Here is a 19450-nt window from a genome sequence, read left to right as displayed (position 1 = left end):
TATCTGGGAGTAGGCATTAGGAGTGATTTAAAATGGAATGATCATATAAAGTTGATCGTCGGTAAAGCAGATGCCAGACTGAGATTCATTGGAAGAATCCTATGGAAATGCAATCCGAAAACAAAGGAAGTGGGTTACTGTACACTTGTTCGCCCACTGCTTGATACTGCTCACCGGTGTAGGATTGTGGGATCCGTACCAGATAGGGTTGATACAGGACATACAGAAGATCCAACGGGGAGCAGCGCGCTTCGTTACAGGATCATTTAGTAATCGCGAAAGCGTTACGGAGATGATAGATAAACTCCAGTGGAAGGCTCTGCAGTAGAGACGCTCAGTAGCTCGGTACGGACTTTTGTTGAAGTTTCGAGAAAATACCTTCACCGAGGAGTCAAGCAGTATATTGCTCCCTCCTACGTATATCTCGCGAAGAGACCATGAGGATAAAATCAGAGATATTAGAGCCCACACAGAGGCATACCGACAATCCTTCTTTCCACGAACCATACGAGACTGAAATAAAAGGGACAACCGATAGAGGTACTCAAGGTGCCCTCCGCCACACACCGTCAGGTGGCTTGCGGAGTATGGATGTAGATGTAGATGTAGATGTAGCTGACTTGACGTTCAGCTGCAGCCAGAGGTAAGGACGTTGTGGGGCACTTACGTGAAGCCGACTAGATACCGTAGCAGGAACATGGCCCACAGCTGGACAGCGAACGCCGAGGCGAGCGCCAGCAGCCCGTCCACTATCAGGCTGATCCTGAGCAGGCGCTGACGGCCCAGCGTGTCCGACAGGCCGCCCCACATGAACGCACTAGTGATCATGCCTGCAACAGAAAACATAAACAGACATTTTAACCACTGTCTCGTCCAGATATTTAAATGTCGCTGGATGTGAATAAAATCTTTTCGGGCTTCCAGTCACGTCAAACAGTTACACGAGGGTAGGCAAAGTTTTAATTACCACCTAAAAAATTAAGTTACGTAACTACTTTTCTGTGTATTGGCGGGTACATGGCATGTCAAACAATGAAATCTACATATTAAAGTACCACAGCACGCTGTTGCAGGCGTCAGACCACAAACACACACACACACACACACACACACACACACACACACACACACACACACGTAAGCGTCACTGTTTGCCATGGTCCCAAGAATCTAGGGACTGGACCAACGAGGAATTGCATCGAGTACACTTCTCGGATGAGAGCAGATTCAGTCTGTGGAGCGACTCTGGACGTACCATCATATAGCGAGAGGTGTGAATACGTAAGGGTTAATATGCTCGTTTTGATGGACGAGTTGTTATGGCGTGTGGAGGCAAAATTTGCACACGCGTACTGATCTTCAAATTTTTTTACGTGGTACACTCACCTGTCAAGGGTATTGTGACATTTTACTTCATCTCCATATGCGTCTTTTCAAGGGTGGGTTCATCCCTGATTTCATTTCTGTCGATGACAATCCAGGTCCATACCGAACAGCGCAGGTGGAGCAGCTCTTGGTAAGAGAGGATATTCAGCGGATACATATTCCCCCCGACTTAAATCGCATCTAGCACGTGTGGAATACTTTGGAAAACATTCTCCTGCACCTCCACGTGCACTAACGACCATCCAACAGTGGAGGAATGAAAAGCCCTACCACAAGAACTCCTTACCACTCTTGTGGCCAGCATGAGAGCGCGTTCCAGCTCATGCATTGCCCTCCGTCGTAATTGGTTCAAATGGCTCTGAGCACTATGGGACTTAACATCTATGGTCATCAGTCCCCTAGAACTTAGAACTACTTAAACCTAACTAACCTAAGGACATCACACAACACCCAGCCATCACGAGGCAGAGAAAATCCTGACCCCGCCGGGAATCGAACCCGGGAACCCGGGAGCGGGAAACGAGAACGCTACCGCACGACCACGAGCTGCGGGCCCGTCGTAATTGCCTGGTAAGAACCATCTCCCCCTTTTACAATGTACAGAGGACCATCGTGAATCGCAGACTTGAGTGTATTCCAGCCTTTGAATAAAAGTGTCATTTCTGTTAACCTCACTTTGTATTGCCTCCTGCTACAACTTCTACAACACTGTACAAGTTCTTTCTATCTATGGTCCAAGTTTCATCGAGCAATGTAACTTGGCAGTAACACATCATGGCGAAAGTTACTTCGCCGGTCGGAGTGGCCGAGTGGTTCTAGGCACTTCAGTCTGGAAACGCCCGACCGCTACGGTCGCAGGTTCGAATCCTGCCTCTGGCATGGATGTGTGTGATGTCCTTAGGTTAGTTAGGTTTAAGTAGTTCTAAGTGCTAGGGGACTGATGACCTCAGCTGTTAAGTCCCATAGTGCTCACAGCCATTTTGAAAGTTACTTTCTTCTTTAAGTTTTTCAAACCAGTTTCTGGAGCACAGTGTGTTTTTACAAACAAATTATTAACAGACAAAAGGTACTGTTCTTCCAGTAACAGGTCTGAATTAAAACTTTAAACTGGTTACTAGAGAGAATGTGTACGTTGTAAGTGTGGAATAATTAGTGCAAAGAGCTTATTCTTTTTTTACTCCTGGGATTGCATACCCCGAAGGACCAGAGGGCAAATGTCTGTATGCAAAGTGAAAATTCGGAACAAACGTGTTAATGCAAAGAAATATACTCATTCAGTAAGTGCAGACAGACCTGGTAAAATGAACTCATAACCACAGAGTCCTACAGTTAAATATATCTATGTACCTCGTTGACACTTGCAGTGCATTTCTTCTTAGCTGAGGAACATTATATGTCGCTTCCTGGCAAGTCCTGTTGGTGCAGCATCTACTAACAATAAATCCATTGAGTGCGAGGTTGCATGTGGAATCTTTAGTAAGGCTCATTTGAAAGTGTTATGTCAACAGTTACGACAGGAAAAATATTAGTTGCTAATGACGCACCGTGTGCATCAGGAAGGTGACAGAAAATGAGTATCCGGGAGGTCCAGAGATCAACATTCTACGGAATGTATGTATTACACTTTACAAAACGAATATCGTCAACATTCAAGAAATGTTCAAAACAAGCCATTAACTTGCACTGTGAACATCGAATGAGAAATTGCGCGCCAAGTGATCGTTCCATGCAGGACGTTCAGCTACGTATCAACTCCTAAAGATTACATATAGAATCATATTGATGCAACGGGTTAATGAAAACTGATGGAATATCATGGCATGCAACCGAATTGGAAACAGTCTGTCGTGGAGCTCATCGTGAAGGGAGCTATCCTTCAAGGAGTAGCTGCAGACAGTGCGATAAAATGTTTTTTAGGCACCGAAAACATAAACATCCACAGGCTGAATTTGTCCAGTGGTTCCAGGTGGTATTAACTGTCATGTCACAAACTTTTTAGGTGAGATAGTTTGCTCTAAGGGAGTACGAGGTTTAGACACAGAGCAGGAATCAAGCAACAGCAAGTTACTTTGACTAGCTATAGGCCAAACGCAGAGCTCATACCATAGTTGCAGTTCTCTTACGCCTATTTTCCCACTCTTGCTTGCTTTGACGCGAATATTCCCTACTGCCCTTGCAAGATCAGGCACACGAGAAAGAATCTTATGGGACAGAGCAGTTCCAAATTCTAGGAGCACAATAAACAACTTTCTAGGCAAGTTACCATTCAGATGAACAATCGACGTAATTTATGTGAATGCGTTACGGTATTGAAGTTAGCTGATCTTAACACAACTCTCTTGGTATTTCTAAATCCCAGGGTCCCTTTCATGTGCATTTTCTCCTCAAATCCTGATTGGTCTGAGTTGACAATAAATTCCTTACTGAACGGTGGGATAAGTTTGTTTGTCTTATTTACAAATTTTTGGGTAGATTCCGCAGTTTGCTGTGCATCGTGGAATTGATACGTTGCTTGAAATTTTGTTTCTTACGTATTCCAATTCTGTGGCACTGTTTGAAGTTATGTAACCATCCACTGGTTCTCTTGAAATCATTGTAATCGATGTCGCGCGTAATTTGACGAGCATAATGTACTAGGTCACTACCATGCATATCCTGTAAACTATATCGAGCATCCTTGAAACGTGCAAATACCAGTTTTTGTAACAAGCGTACCTTGTCCTCCTCTGAATATCCATGTTTTGAAACTTCCTGGCAGATTAAAAACTGTGTACCGGACCGAGACTCGAACTTGTGACCTTTGCCTTTCGCGGGCAAGTGCTCTCCCAACTGAGCTACCCAAGCACGACTCACGCCTCCTTCTCAACTTTACTTCCGCCAGTACCTCGCCTCCTACCTTCCAAACTTTACAGAAGCTCTCCCGCAAACCTTGCAGCACTAGCACTTCTGAAAGAAAGGATGTTGCGGAGACATGTCTTAGCCACAGCGTTGGGGATGTTTCCAGAATGAGATTTTCACTCTGCAGCGGAGTGTGCGACGATATGAAACTTCCTGGCAGATTAACACTGTGTGCCGGACCGAGACTCGAACTCGGGACCTTTGCCTTTCGCGGGCAAGTGCTCTACCAACTGAGCTACCCAAGCACGACTCACGCCCCGTCCTCACAGCTTTACTTCCGCCAGTACCTCGCCTCCTACCTTCCAAACTTTACAGAAGCTCTCCTGCGAACCTTGCAGCACTAGCACTTCTGAAAGAAAGGATATTGCAGAGACATGGCTCAGCCACAGCCTTGGGGATGTTTCCAGAACGAGATTTTCACTCTGCCAGGAAGTTCCATATCGGCGCACACTCCGCTGCACAGTGAAAATCTCATTCTGGAAACATCCCCAACGCTCTGGCTAAGCCATTTCTCCGCAATATCCTTTCTTTCAGAAGTGCTAGTCCTGCAAGGTCCGCAGGAGAGTATCTGTAAAGGTTTGGAAGGTAGGAGGCGAGGGACTGGCTGAAGTAAAGCTGTGAGGACGGGGCGTGAGTCGTGCTTGGGTAGCTCAGTTGGTACGCCGGCACGGTAGCTCAGCGTGTTCTGTCAGAGGGTTAGCTGCCCTCTGTAATAAAAAAACTGAGTTAATCGATCAACAACGAACTTAAAATGGATGTCTTACGACGTCCGCCCCGAGCAGATGCAACGAACGAAAGCGAACTAGATGAGATTAAAAAGAAAAGTTGGTGGAGCACTCTCATTCTGGATCCATAGTTTTTCTTAGGCACTAGTCGGTCATATTTTTGCAGACTTATTCGAAATCTGTTCATAATTCTTTATTTCCTACTCTGAGGATGATTTTCCAAGAACGTAATTATGTTTAGTATCCACTCCTTGGACAACGACTGTTCTTTACCAAGTTCCATTGGAGACGGGATTTGTCACTCCCTGTCCGACACGGATGATGAACTGCATGGCTCGACACCTGTTTCAATACCACTTTCACTTGTTAAGCACGCACCATCAGCACTGTGCTCCTCGTGTACATTGTCCACATGGTCGAGCGTATACGACACCACACATTCCACTGACTCATCTTGCAAAAACGCTACTTCTTTCTCACTCCGCGAAATTCTTTGGGTTCCTTTCTGATGAAACGTCAACTTCGGCAACTGTTGTAGATGTAATGCAATATTTGCTTTGTTTATTGTTGCCATTGTTCTGCTTTGTATGAACATCCTTAGCGCTGTAGCACTGTTGTGAGCTACTCTCGACTAAGCAGTGAAACTACACTCCGTGCCTCATACTGTGTTCACCACTGGATATCTCCAGTCCCGCCCCCTATTGCTCTTAGCAGCTGATATTGTGGTTGCATGGTAGGCAATACCTGTGACGCCGAAAGCCGTAAACATCATTGGCCTTTTGCAACCTCGCACTCCTTGTAAGTGGGGTCTTTCGATGTTAGTAAGAAGGGAGAAAAAAAAAAAAACCGCGTCGCCGCAGTGCAGTTAATTCGTTTCCTTCAGCTGTAGAGGAACGACGCTGCAAAAATCCATGTTGAGTTGCAGGAAGTGTGCAGCAAGAATATACCACTATATGCACAATATTTAGGTGGCGCACTCGATTTCTAGTGTGATCTAACATGTCGTAGTAACGAAGAACGAGATGGTAGACCATTTCCCTCTGTGGAGAACCGCAATTTGAAATGGATGTGGGGGCCGTAGCCCACGAAGACCGTTGTGTTACAATCGAGGCGATTGTGGAAAAAGTGAAATCAGGCGTGAATCTATTTTCAACATATCGTACGGCTTTTTGATTGTGACAAATGTTAGCGCCTGCTGGATTTAATACCGCACTCCTACTTTTTCTTTAAAAAATAAATAAATACATAAAATTGACACGAAGTACAAAATTGCTAAACAGGACTGGCTAAAGGACATATGTACGGATCTACATGCATATTTCATTGGGGTGAAGATAGATATCGCCTACAAGAGAATTAAAAGAGGTTTTTCGAGAAAAGAGAAGCAGCTGTATGAAGATCAAGAGCTCAGATGGTAAACCAGTCCTACGCAAAACAGGGAAAGCTGAAAGTTGAAGGGAGTATATACAGGGTGTTTTCCTAAGAGTGTGCAAAAGTTAAACAGGACGTAAAGGACGATCCACTGAATAGTTTGAGGTAGGAAACCTGGCGTTGGGAGCCGGCCGATGTGGCCGAGCGGTTCTAGGCGCTTCAGTCTGGAACCACGCGATCGCTACGGTCGCAGGTTCGAATCCTGCCTCGGGCACAGATGTGTATCATGTCCTTAGGTTAGTTAGGTTTAAGTAGTTCTAAGTTCTAGGGGACTGATGACCCCAGATGTTAAGTCCCATAGTGTTCAGAGCCATTTGAACCATTTTTTGAACCTGGCGTTGGAGAAGCTAGCTTGAGGAGATAATAGGAATAAAATCTTATTATTGTGTACTTTTTTACTTACATTAGTTAACAGAAAATGCCATCATTGACAATATAAACGTACCATTCGTACTGTATCTTACAAAACGAGCTGAAACTGATAGTCACCAACCTCAATACAAGCATGACTTCAGCTAACGACAATCTGACACACCCTGACAAATATCCCTGGTGTGTTTCGAATCACATCACAAGCAGCTACAATTCTGCCAACTAATTCCATCTCTGTATCCACTGGGGTCTCATACACAAGTGACTTTAGATGTCCCCAAAGGAAATAATCGAGGGGATTCAGGTAAGGTGACCTCGCAAGCCGTGGAACAGGACCTCTCTTTCCAATCCAGCGACCAGGATATACTGTACCGGTACTGCTCCATCATATTGTACTATACGTCTCTGAATAGCACTGAGTAATGAATGGGTCTGTTGTTGCTTCACAATAAGTTCTGTCAGGGGCCAATGTAAATAAGATACAACAGAACCACAATATGGACAAGTAAAGTAAACAAAAGAGGCATCGTGACTTCGTCGTGATCAGGCTCATGCTCCTTGTTTCCTTGCAGGAAACAAAGAATGTACATGTAAGTAAACAGCGCAGTAACGAAACTTGAACGAAAGTTAGTTATAAACAAGCTGGAAAACAATAACGCTAGACAAAGCGGTAGACAAATTTACTTCCATATCTCCTTAAACTGCCTTCTCCCACCCCAGGTTCCCCATCTCAAATTGTTCAGTGATGCATTCTCTATGTCCTGTTACACTTTTGTACACTCTTACGGAAACACCTTGTAGAGTGTCTGTACCAGGGAGATAATCTTGAAAGCAATATTTAAGAGAGGGAAGTGGACGTAGATGAAGATGAGATGGGAGATATGATACTGAGAGGAGAATTTCACAAAGCTCTGAGAAAAATCTAAGTTGAAACAAGGCCCCGGAAGTAGACGACATTTCATCAGAATTATTGACAGCCTTTGGAGAGCCAACCATGACAAGATTCTTCCATCTTGTGTGCAAGACGTGTTAGACAAGTGAAATAACCTCAGACTTCAAGAAGAATATAATAATGCCAATCCCAAAGAAAGCAGTTACTGGCAGATGTGAAAATAACCGAACTATCAGTTTAATAAGTCATGGTTGCAAGATACTAACACGTATTCTCAACAGAAGACTGGAAAAACTGGTAGAAGCAGACCACGAGGGAGATCAGTTAGGATTTCGGAGAAATGTAGGAAGACGTGAGGCAACACTGACCCTACGACTTATCTTAATAGATAGGTTAAGGAATGGTAAACCTACATTTACAGCATTCGTAGACTTAGAAAAAGATTTTGACAATGTTGAGTGGACTACTCTATTTGAAGTTATGAAGGTAGCAGGGGTAAAAGACAGGGAGCGAAATGCTACTAACAACCCGTACAGAAACCAGACGGCAATAGTAAGAGTCGAGGCGCATGAAAGGGAAGCAGTGGCTGAGAGACAGAGTTGCAACTTATTCCCGATGTTATTCATTCTGCACAATGAACAAGCATTAAAGGAAACAAGAAAAAATTGGGGGGCAATTAAACTTAGGAAGAAGAAATAAAAGTTTTGAGGTTTGCCAATGACATTGTAATTCTGTCAGAGACAGCACAGGACTTGAAAGAGCAGTTGAACGGAGTGGATTGTGTTTTGAATGGAGGATACAAGAAATAAATCAACAAAAGCAAAACAAGTATAATGGAATGTACTTGAAATCAGTCAGGTGATACTAACGGAATTAAATTAGGGAGCGAGACACTTAAAGTAATACATGAGTTTTTTGGGCACCAAAATAACTGATGATGGGCGAAGAAGAGAGTATATAAAATTTACACTGGCAGTGCAAGAAAATCATTTCTGAAGAAGAGAAATCTATTAATATCGAATACAGATTTAAGTATTAGGAAGTCTTTTCTGAAGGTAACATGTCTGGAGTGTAGCCATGTATGGAAGTGAAATATGGATGATAAACAGTTTGAACAAGAAGCTTTCGAAATGTTGTGTTACAGAAGAATGCTGAAGAATGGATGGGTCGACCACGTAGCTAATGAGGAAGTATTGGATAGAATTGGTGAGACAAGAGATTTGTGGCACAAGTTGACCAAACGAAGGGATCGGCTGATAAAACACATTCCGAGACACCAAGGGATCACCAATTTAGCACTGGAGGGAAGTATGGGGGCTAAATCGTAGAGGGAAGCCAAGAAATGAATACAGTAAGCTCATTCAGAAAGATGTAGGTAGCAGTAGTTACTCAGGGATGCACAGGATCGCACAGGATAGAGTAACATGGGGAGCTGCTTCAAACCAGTCTTGGGACTAAAGACCACAAGAACAGCCGGCTCAGCATCGTGGGAGAGAGCTGGTTATATCATTATGACCCAAGACATAGGGGCAAAGCAAGCATGAAAAGATGTGGATTCATCAGCCCCAATAAAGGCGACGATCCAGCCAACACCGGTCAAGGAGATGCTGAGTTTTTTGGGGACTGTCATACTGTGGCGCATATCTTATGCTCGTAAGGGGCAAACCATCGAAGAAACATTCTTTTGAAATCTTCTGATAATGTTAGGTTAGGCTGTCAAGACGAAGAGTTGCCAGAAGTTGTCCAAGGCGGTGTTATTACTCTACGACAACACACCAGCCAGTTCTGCACAGCACACTTTCAAACACACTTATTTTTTGCTCTACTGAACATTAGATCACTTCTCTATTCTCTTGATATGGCACTCAGAGCCTTCTTCCCCATTCATTGGATGAACAGACCATTGCATGGAAAGTATTTCCGGAATAACGACGATATGATTTACGAGTTGTGAAAAATGTGCCTTATTGAAGGGTGAATATTTAGACAATTTTTTTCCCATTACAGACAAAATTATTTTTAAAATGAAATTTTACTCGGCTGTTGGACAGAGCGGTCCCAAATTAGTCTAGCGGGATCTTCGTGGTACCGATATGCGTTAACAGGAGCAGTAAAACACGAGGAATAACGAGTACTCCAGGAGCAACAGCACTGCCCTGCCCCGTAACGTGTGTCATCGCCACGCAGAAGGGCGCTGCACAGTATCTTCATGTGTTACGTGTTCAGGTTAATACATATCGATAAATGAATAACGCACTAGTCTAAACTGGGAGCACGCTATGGAATGGGCACATAGAATTCCACTTTAAAAATAATTTTGTTTGTAAAGAGAAAAAAGACACTTTCCCTCGATGCTGGTAGCCTTATGAAAGACGTGATGAGCAGTATTTGTTTGGCCTAATCACAGCTACACGCTGCAAGACGAAATTGCACGTCGCTGCCGAAACACCAGAGACACTGCGCGTGACGATCTACAGGAGGCAAACCCAGTAGCCCTATACATTTTAGATGAATTTACACGAAAGTTATAATACGACAATAAATGATGTTGATGAGGCTTTGTTAAAATGGTGGTACTGGTGGTGTATTAAAATGATCATGTTCATGATGGAGATGTAATGATGAGTACTACAACGCGGCTCTGCGAATCCACAGAAGTCAACTAGAGGTTATTGAGGGAGAGAAGGGCGGAGGGAGAAAATAAAAGTGAGGTTCTGGGGTGTAACGTTCTTAATTAGAAGTAATTGATAATTGGATAATGAGATTTGGTTGAAGTTCCGGCGGGAGAGAATCATTATGAAATGGAGGTATTTGGTAGGGCTGTTGATAAAACGTCGATACATCTATATATCGATATTGTCCGTGAAGTGCGATATGTGATTACTCGATAAATCGATACTGAAAAGATAATATAGAGGGACGATATTTTTATTTTATAATATATTTTTTCGCAAGGGGGGGGGGGGGGGGGGGGAGAGGGCGGCGGTGTCATTTAAATACCAGATTTCGGATGCATGTGAAGAAATTGTACACCTTTTGTGTTAAAAAAAAATTAATGCAGCTAATGTACTATTTCTCACATCAGCATTTTTCAAAAACAGTTGCTGAAAATGATGAACAAATATCTAAACGAAAAGATTGGACTCTGCGTTGGGTGGAGGTTTGTTAAGGGAAATGTTGATGTAATCGGCGCTAGGCGTTACCTACAGAAACTGCAACTTTCAACTTCGCAACGCAATTTTGACGCTACAACTACTAGGTCGCTGGTGATGGAAGAAATGAAAAAACAGAGAAGTCGACATGAAGCGTTCCGGGCAGTTCGGATATGTGACGAAACCGAAAGACGGACGCCATTTATTGTGCCACTTACATGCAGTTAAAATTGTCAGCAAAGTCCACAGCATGTGGTCTAGTGGCTAGCGTTGCTGCCTCTGGATCACAAGAGTCCCGGGTTAGATTCCTGGCAGGTCTGGGGATTTTCTCTGCCCGGGGACTGGATGTTTCTGTTGTCCTCATAATTTCATCGTCATCGTTTGTGACAGTGGCTGGATTGGACTGTGTAAACTATTTGGATTGTTTAAAAAAATGGGATTTTGTACGGGCGCTGATGACCGCGCAGTTGAGCGATCCACAAACCAAACTTCATCATCATTGTCGGCAAAGTGGTTATCGCCAGGTGCGAAAGTGCATCGTTTTCCTTTCAATTCTTGATCTAAGGGGGGTAGGCAGGCGGCTAGCTTGTTGATGTGCAGAAAGTTGTGGTCTTCAGTCCTGAGACTGGTTTGATGCAGCTCTCCATGCTACTCTATCCTGTGCAAGAATCTTCATCTCGCAGTACCTGCTGCAACCTACATCCTTCTCAATCTGCTTAGTGTATTCATCTCTTGGTCTCCCTCTACGATTTTTAGCCTCCACGCTGCCCTCCAATACTAAATTTGTGATTCCTTGATGTCTCAGAACATGTCCTACCAACCGATCCCTTCTTCCAGTCAAGTTGTGTCACAAACTTATCTCCTCCCCAATTCCATTCAATACCTCCTCATTAGTTATGTGATCTCCCCATCTAATCTTCAGCATTCTTCTGTAGCACCGCAATTCGAAAGCTTCTATTATCATGTTGTCTAAACTATTTATCGTCCACGTTTCACTTCCATACATGGTTACACTCCATACAGATACTTTCTGAAACGACTTCCTGACACTTAAATCTACATTTGATGTTAACAAATTTCTCTTCTTCAGAAACATCTTCCTTGCCATTGCCAGTCTACATTTTGTATCCTCTCTACTTCAACCATCATCAGTTACTTTGCTCCCCAAATAGCAAAACTCATTTACTACTTTAAGTGTCTCCTTTCCTAATCTAATTCCCTTAGCATCACCCGATTTAATTCGACTACATTCTATTATCCTCGTTTTTCTTTTGTCGATGTTCATCTTATATCCTCCTTTCAAGACACCGTCCATTCCGTTCAACTGCTCTTCCAAGTCCTTTGCTGTCTCTGATAATTACAATGTCATCGGCGAACCTCAAAGTTTCTATTTCTTCTCCATGGATTTTAATTCCAACTCTGAATTTTTCTTTTGTTTCCTTCACTCCTTGCTCAATATACAGATTGAATAACATCGGGGATAGGCTACAACCGTGTCTCACTCCCTTCCCCACCACTGCTTCCCTTTCATGCCCCTCAACTGTTATAACTGCCATTTGGTTTCTGTAGAAATTGTAAATAGCTTTTCGCTCTCTATATTTTACCCCTGCCACAGGGCTGTACAGGGCTGTATAGGTGCTCTAAAACAGGCTTTATATTTACAATTAGCAGCCGCTATTGTTATAGACCGCTACGTCGATATTTTTTCCGTTGGTATATCGATATTTCTTTCGTCATATCTGGGGCCGATAATGATATCTTTTTTAAATGTCGATATATCGGAGCCATGATATTTGTAAAAATATCAACACTCCTACTACACTGTAGACGGTACATGGATGTCATGGCTCAGCAGGTACCTGGACTTGTAATAAGAGGGAAAGATATTGGGTGCGGGGACAGGGTTTTCCTACATGAATCTTGAGTTGCTCGAAGAAGAGAAGAAGGTTTAGCAAGTGGATGTGTTGGTATAGGAAGGGAGTTCTGGCAGGTAGGCGACCGTGGAAGGCGAGGCACAGCGTATTTATTTCCAGTGTTTCAAGGAACGTGTATAATTTAAGAGTAACGCTAATCCAGGCAACATTGGCGTACCTAAATACGGAGCAGATGATCGATTAATAGATGAGGGTAATGATATAATTATGTTTACCCCAGACAGCAGTTTCAGTCGGTTAAGGGCTTTTGTATCAAGGGCCATGTTATTGCTGGAGTAGACCTTATATATTCTTGGTACCAGCTGTGACGTCAGCTAAGTCCAACAACCGATAAGGAAATATTTTCCTCTCACGTTCCCGTCAGATCACCGAAGCTAAGTGCTGTCGGGCTTGGCTATCATGTGGATGGTCACCTTCATAGTGTGCCGAATGCTGTTGGCAAGTGGGGTGAACTCAGACTTTTTGAGGTCAATTGAGGAGCTACTCGATAAAGAAGTAGCGGCACCGGTGACGAAAACTGAGAATAGCAGGGAGAGCGGCGTCCTGACCACATGTCCCTCAGTATCCGCATCTGATGACGTCTAAAGCCTGACGATGATAGGGCGGCGCGTTGGTACCATTCGCCCTTCAAGGACTGTTCGGACATCGTTTTGTTTCTGCCGCGGCCGCTTTAACCTAGAGAAGACTGGGTTCCACGCTGCACTCAAAACGGTCGTTTCTACTGATGGTATTATTAGATGTTTTGATCTGTACAAATTTTTAATTACGTTAACCCAGAAACCGTTAACTTTTTATGTCAGTTCTCAACGCAATTTTTTTACGGCAGCAACCACACAGCAGTCGGCTACTAACTGAAAATGTCTGAAGATTATTCTGCTGATGGCCTTAGGACGTAAAACCACTTGACGCAAGCAGAAATCTGAGAAATCATGTCGCCATGAGACCATGCATTTATGAATCATTTGATTTTGCGTCTCATGATTTTTTTCCTTATGTATTACAGATCAAGAGAAGTCTACGCTATGTGATGAAAAGTATCCGAACATCTGTTAGTCAACATTGATACAGGGTGTATCCATCCTTCTACTGATAAGGGACGAAGCAGTTGTCCGAAGAATCGACGAAGTAGTATCATAAGAATAACTCTGAATAGAAGAAAGGACATGATGATAGTATAACAGTTAACACATAAAGTAATAACTTCAGTGGTCTAGAGGGTGAAAACTGTGTGATAGATTTTTCAGCTTATTTCTTATTATGCTACGTTCACAGTTTCTAAGCAAGTAAATGACTACCAAACCTGTGCTGCCTCTCTTTATACTTCTCTCTGTCTTTTATTTTTCGTCAGTCTAGTTTTCTCCTGCATTTGGTTCTTTCCTTCGATTGCTGACACGGACTAATAAACAATGGTTCTGCTCAACACTGATAAATTCTTACAACTAAAAGTGCTATTCACATTTTGCATTCATTCCCAAGCACTCTGCACATGATACGATACTGAATACATGAATATACTTTACATGAAATCTTTATTATCCACTTTCAGCAACACAAATTCACATTACGAAAATTAATCGGAATAACTTAGCTATAAAGATTCCGACAAAAAAATTTCCTTAACAGGTCACGCCAAGCACACATTACAACTCTCTCTACTGATAAACTTAAATATTGTCAACAATATCTACACACTAAGATCACAGCAAAAGGCAAAGGAAAAATAACACAAGTCGGAAGTCATCGACTTCAAATGTGCTCCATAGCACAGATCTTATAGAAATATCGCAGGTAAGGATTCATAGCAGGTGAGCCTCTCGCGATGTTTCATATCATGTTCGACATATGAAGGACGAGACAGAGCATAGTCTAATGCTGTCACGAAGAAAAAATATTTTGTTTGATTTACCCTAACAAATCATCTGGTCAGGATTGTTGAAGACTCCTGACAAATATGTATCTTTGGTTCCTCCACACGGATCCTCCCTGAAGGCACCCAAAACATCACTGGCAGTTGGCTAACAGGATATCTGACAGTTCGTCGTAAATTCATCTAAATCTTTGGAAGGTTAATTTTCTTTTTTTTTGCGAATAAATAAAACAAAATCCTCCCATTTGGAATAGGAACGTACATAAGAAAATACTACTGCACGTATGGCATTTGTGAGACGTGTAACATTGCTAGGTAGACCAGAGTCATACTCACCGGCGTAGGTGATGGCATTGAGGCCACCCTTGTCTAGGTTGGTAAGGCCCAGGTCGCACTGCGCCACTGGCAGAATGTAAGCCATCGTTGTTGTGTCGAAGACGCTGACCATGGCTGCCGGGAAGGCCACCAGCAGCAGCATGTAGTTAAACTTCCCGAAGCCTGGAACACACCCCCAAATGAGAAGCACGCAATGTACTCTATCAGCAGCAAATAAAATTCATTTTTCCATGGACCTGCAATATACGCTATTCTTGATCGCAGACAGCAATAACCTGTTCTGTACTTTCTTTTTTGACGTATATTCCTCGTTGGCTACAGATCTGTCGCAGCCAAATTATTGTTACTCCTGTAAGACACCCAGGACACACTTCGTATGCATGCAACGGTTAGTGGCATCGTGCAGCGTATTTTAAAATGAGATAAATACAACTCTTATTTTTTGATGGGTCACGTGTGGATCAGTAACTATTTAGGGAGATTAGGTTTTTCACATAATTTAAAATGAACCACTGACTTTTATTTTTGTGTTCAGCAGTACAATAAATATCACGTTTCCGTTAGGCAAGTGGTACCGAACAACTGCATGTTCCATTAACCATCAGAGCGTTAACTTCTTGTAGTTTAACTAAACAAACACTGTTTTTAGCCTTGTTTCACAATTTATTATTAATGTTATTGCACAACCTAAGTTTCGATTATAAGCCCTTTTTCAAGTACATTATTGATTCCCAAAGATGATGATGTACAGACAAGGCAAAGATAATCATCTCAACATATTGTGGTATCGATTCATAGCTTAATGTACAATTATGTCAATCATCATTTTTAACATATTACGTACATTATTACACATTCACCAGTTATACTACAGTGACCGGTCTAAAGTTATGCGTCAGCCAGTTTTTTTTTTTTTCTTTTTTTTTTTTTTTTTTTTTTTTTTTTTAACTACAATGGACTGGGGCCCAAAGTTTTGCTTCTGTCCTTGGGTTGCGATCTCATATAAAAAGAGATGAATAATTGTATTAGGTTTGCTCGTTTAGTAATATGTGTGGAGATATACACATACGTTTAATTTCTAAAATTTCTAATTGGTCGAGTTTGGCCCTTTTTCCTCTGCGTGTAGGGTTGTACATCTATTGTTTGCTTGTGCTTATTGTTCAAGCAATTTTCTGCAAAGGCTGAATCAGGCTTCTTCAATCTCCAGCTACTGTGGTGTTCTGGTACAGATTGACCTCCCCATCTGTCCATTGTAGCAAGTTTAAGACTCACGGCATGTGATTTTATAAACTCCACTATTTGTGATAGCTGGTTGTTTGTCTTTTGCGTTGAACAAGAGACTACCTATTGTCTGAGCGACACAGAAAAACACAGAGAAACCCTCTGCCTTCAAGATGATACTAATGCTATTTGATGTTTTTCCTATAAAAGGTAATCTGCACCTTTTCTTTTATTGTTTGTCCTTGTTTTCATTGGCGACAGTAGGGACCTGGCTTGCTTCTTCATCTTTTTAACTAAAATTTTATCAACGTTGCTGGGATAAAATTCATTATTTATGGATACTGTTTTTATTGTGTTAAGTTCCTGGTCAAAGTCTTCTTGGGACATAGAAAGGAGACAGTGGATCATGTGCATGTTATTAGATTGTAGAATGTTGGGAGGAAGCCGGGATGAAAGTTCAGTCAAGGAATCTTATCGGTAAATTTTAAATTTATGGTTAGTGTCTTTTATATGTAAGCTATTGTCCAGGAAATTTATGGTGAGCCCCCAATTCCATGCTGACCTATATGTTAGTGTGCCACTGGTTCACATTTTCCACAAATTTATGGAGTTGTCTACTGGATCGTTTCCACATACAAACAACATCATTTACATATCTGTACGAATACACAACATGTTTCTCCAGTGGTTCTCTCTACAAAAAATCAGTCTCCCACTTGTCCATAAACATTTCTGTTAGCAAGGTGGATAAAGGTAAGCCCATTGCCAGACCATCTGCTTGCTGATGATAGCTACCTTGAAGGCAGAAATAATTTTGATTTAAGCAACATTCCACTGTACTAACAATGCTCATCTGCTCTTCTGGATTTATGTTGTGTGAATACTATGATTGTGACATAATATATACAGAGTTTTTCACTGGAATACATGTGAACAAGCTATGCATATCAAAAGAGACTAATTTTGCATTTATAAGGAACCTTAGCCTCTTTTGAATCCCAAGCACTTAAGGCGACAGAAATTTTTGTTAATCCCTGCTTAACCATTGAAGTTGTTCCGATTCCGTTGTCCATCTGGATCCGACGCATGAATATTCTAAGGACTACGTTTTAATTTGTTTAATGATCATATTTTATTGTTAAGCCTATAGGACACATTCCTGCATCTTCCTATCATTTAGTCCTTTATTTGTGCGGGAGTCACAGGTCCATGCTTGGGTCAGATCTCGATGTCGTCACCTGTGTTTTACAGGGCATTATCATTCCGCACTGAAACTATACAAACAGTTCCCCAGTGCCAGCTGAAGTTAATGAAGTCTTTATTTTGACAGTCAAATTTGCCCAATATGTTGAACATCGTTTGTTAAAGTGTCAACTTTCAAACTATTCATTCTTAAAATTCTGAGTTGGTTGTCACGAGGGATATCGATTTCTTAATGTATTGCAATTCTTGGCTAGTCGAGTGAAGGCATAGCTGCTAAGGTATACACTGGAGGCGGTAGGTATGAGCCAGTCACAGGACTGTGTAGGCTTTGCAGCTTGTTTACGAGCCCCATTGAACGGTAGACAAAGAATCCTGAATTCACCATTCTCGATTGTGCATTATGCGAGTGTTCTTTCTGCTGCCTGTAATTTCTGTTCTGGACGACTCGTGACGCAGCTTGTTCATGGACGTCGGTATTTGAATTCTAATGGCCGTTCTCAGGCTAAGAACAACGAAAAGTATGTTGAGACTACGAAATGCATTTTGTGGCTCAGAGAAATATTCTGTCTGCAACGTTTTAGGTCTTTAAACTACTTTCATTTATGTTCAGGCTCATTTCTGTAGCTCAGTGAGGCAGATCGTGGACCATTCTCATGATACAGTATCAGTTTTTCACTTGTTCGTCTGTACCGTAGGCTTACCTGCTACATCACTGTGTAGCTAGTTTACAGGTGTTTAGAATGTCTTAACGTATTTAGAATTTTTCGTTGTTCAATTTTTAATGTATCGTGGACTTGAGCAACACGAAGTCCATCACAGGACATGGATAAACTATCGTTTATTACTACTTTTGAAATGAGTCTTCATAATCATAAATTTAACTGAAGCATCTATGATCTATCTATATTCCTGTGTCACTTATGAAATCAATGCTAAAATGCGATTGCGCTCTTTCTTTTATAATCATTTTCGAATTTGCATTTAATTCGAGCGCGTACTTTACTCCGAATTCTGTCTTTTACAGGAACATTAGTCAGCGAGAATCGTAAATGCAGTTAGCAAAATGTTTTCCAAAACATTAATAGCAGAAACCCTTTCCAGTTATGGTCCTGCTGTACAGTTCAGAAGTTGCTGGGCTACGAGACCGCCTTCTGCTTATAAGATTATGTTCGACGTGACTGTTATATTTTTCAGGATAGTTGTTAAGCTGTCATACTGAGGTACACGTGTTCATGGCACTAGGTCTACCTACAAGTACTATCAAGTGGATGTTCATCGAATCAATTTGTGGTGTTTCTAGTAGTAACTGTCATCTTAACAATAATCAGTTATTTATTTATGCCTCCATTTCTTTCCGTTGCGCAATGTAAGCATCCCCTGCTCTTGAAAATGTTTATGAAACCGTGGTCATATTGTATTATAAATTATAACTTCTAGCAAAATTTTGTATAAACACTGTTGCGCAGTGGTCATCAAACTTTTTTTCTCAAGAGCCTGTACTAGCATCGTGGAGCGACCACTCTTAGCGACCCGAAAGTTGTGGCATTCTGACAGCCTCCCACTTAATATTCAACAAGCAAAACTGGTACTTGGCACCAGTGTTATAATGAATACCATTATAGAGAAAGCAACAGAAGAGGTAGTAATGATATTTTAGAGGGAATTATTAAATGTTTTATGAAAATGGGCTCTTCCTAAATTTTGAAAATACATACTACATTTAGTTCTTCACAACAGAGTCATATCAACAACTGATGCCGGAGCAGGTGTAGTAAGTAGTGTAGAGTGCTCCAAATTTTTGGGTGTACATATTGATGCAAACTTGAACTGGAAGAAGCATATTACTGAGCTTCTCAAACAATTAAGTTGAGCCTGTTTAGGGAACTAGGGATACTAACTACTGCTTCCCAATATATTTATTCTTTAATGAAATTTGTCATTAAAATATATCACTTTTTCAAACCAACAGCTCAATTCATGGAATCAATACTAGAAATAAGAATAATCTTCACAAGGATTTAAAGTCACTTAGT

General features: G+C 41.8%; 1 protein-coding gene across 1 annotated transcript in view; it reads right to left on the bottom strand.

The window, feature by feature from the left end:
* LOC126482139 (synaptic vesicle glycoprotein 2C-like) overlaps positions 1-19450 on the bottom strand; it is a 173853-nt gene that overhangs the window by 105614 nt on the left and 48789 nt on the right. The window contains exons 3-4 of the mRNA XM_050106116.1: positions 14994-15155; positions 668-830 (exon numbers count right to left, since the gene is read on the bottom strand). Coding sequence (XP_049962073.1) covers positions 668-830; positions 14994-15155 — 325 coding nt within the window. The remainder of the gene's footprint in view (positions 1-667; positions 831-14993; positions 15156-19450) is intronic.

The sequence above is a fragment of the Schistocerca serialis genome, chromosome 5 (assembly GCF_023864345.2).
Source record: "Schistocerca serialis cubense isolate TAMUIC-IGC-003099 chromosome 5, iqSchSeri2.2, whole genome shotgun sequence".
Classification (NCBI taxonomy): domain Eukaryota; kingdom Metazoa; phylum Arthropoda; class Insecta; order Orthoptera; family Acrididae; genus Schistocerca; species Schistocerca serialis.
This window is presented reverse-complemented; position numbering and strand designations above follow the sequence as displayed.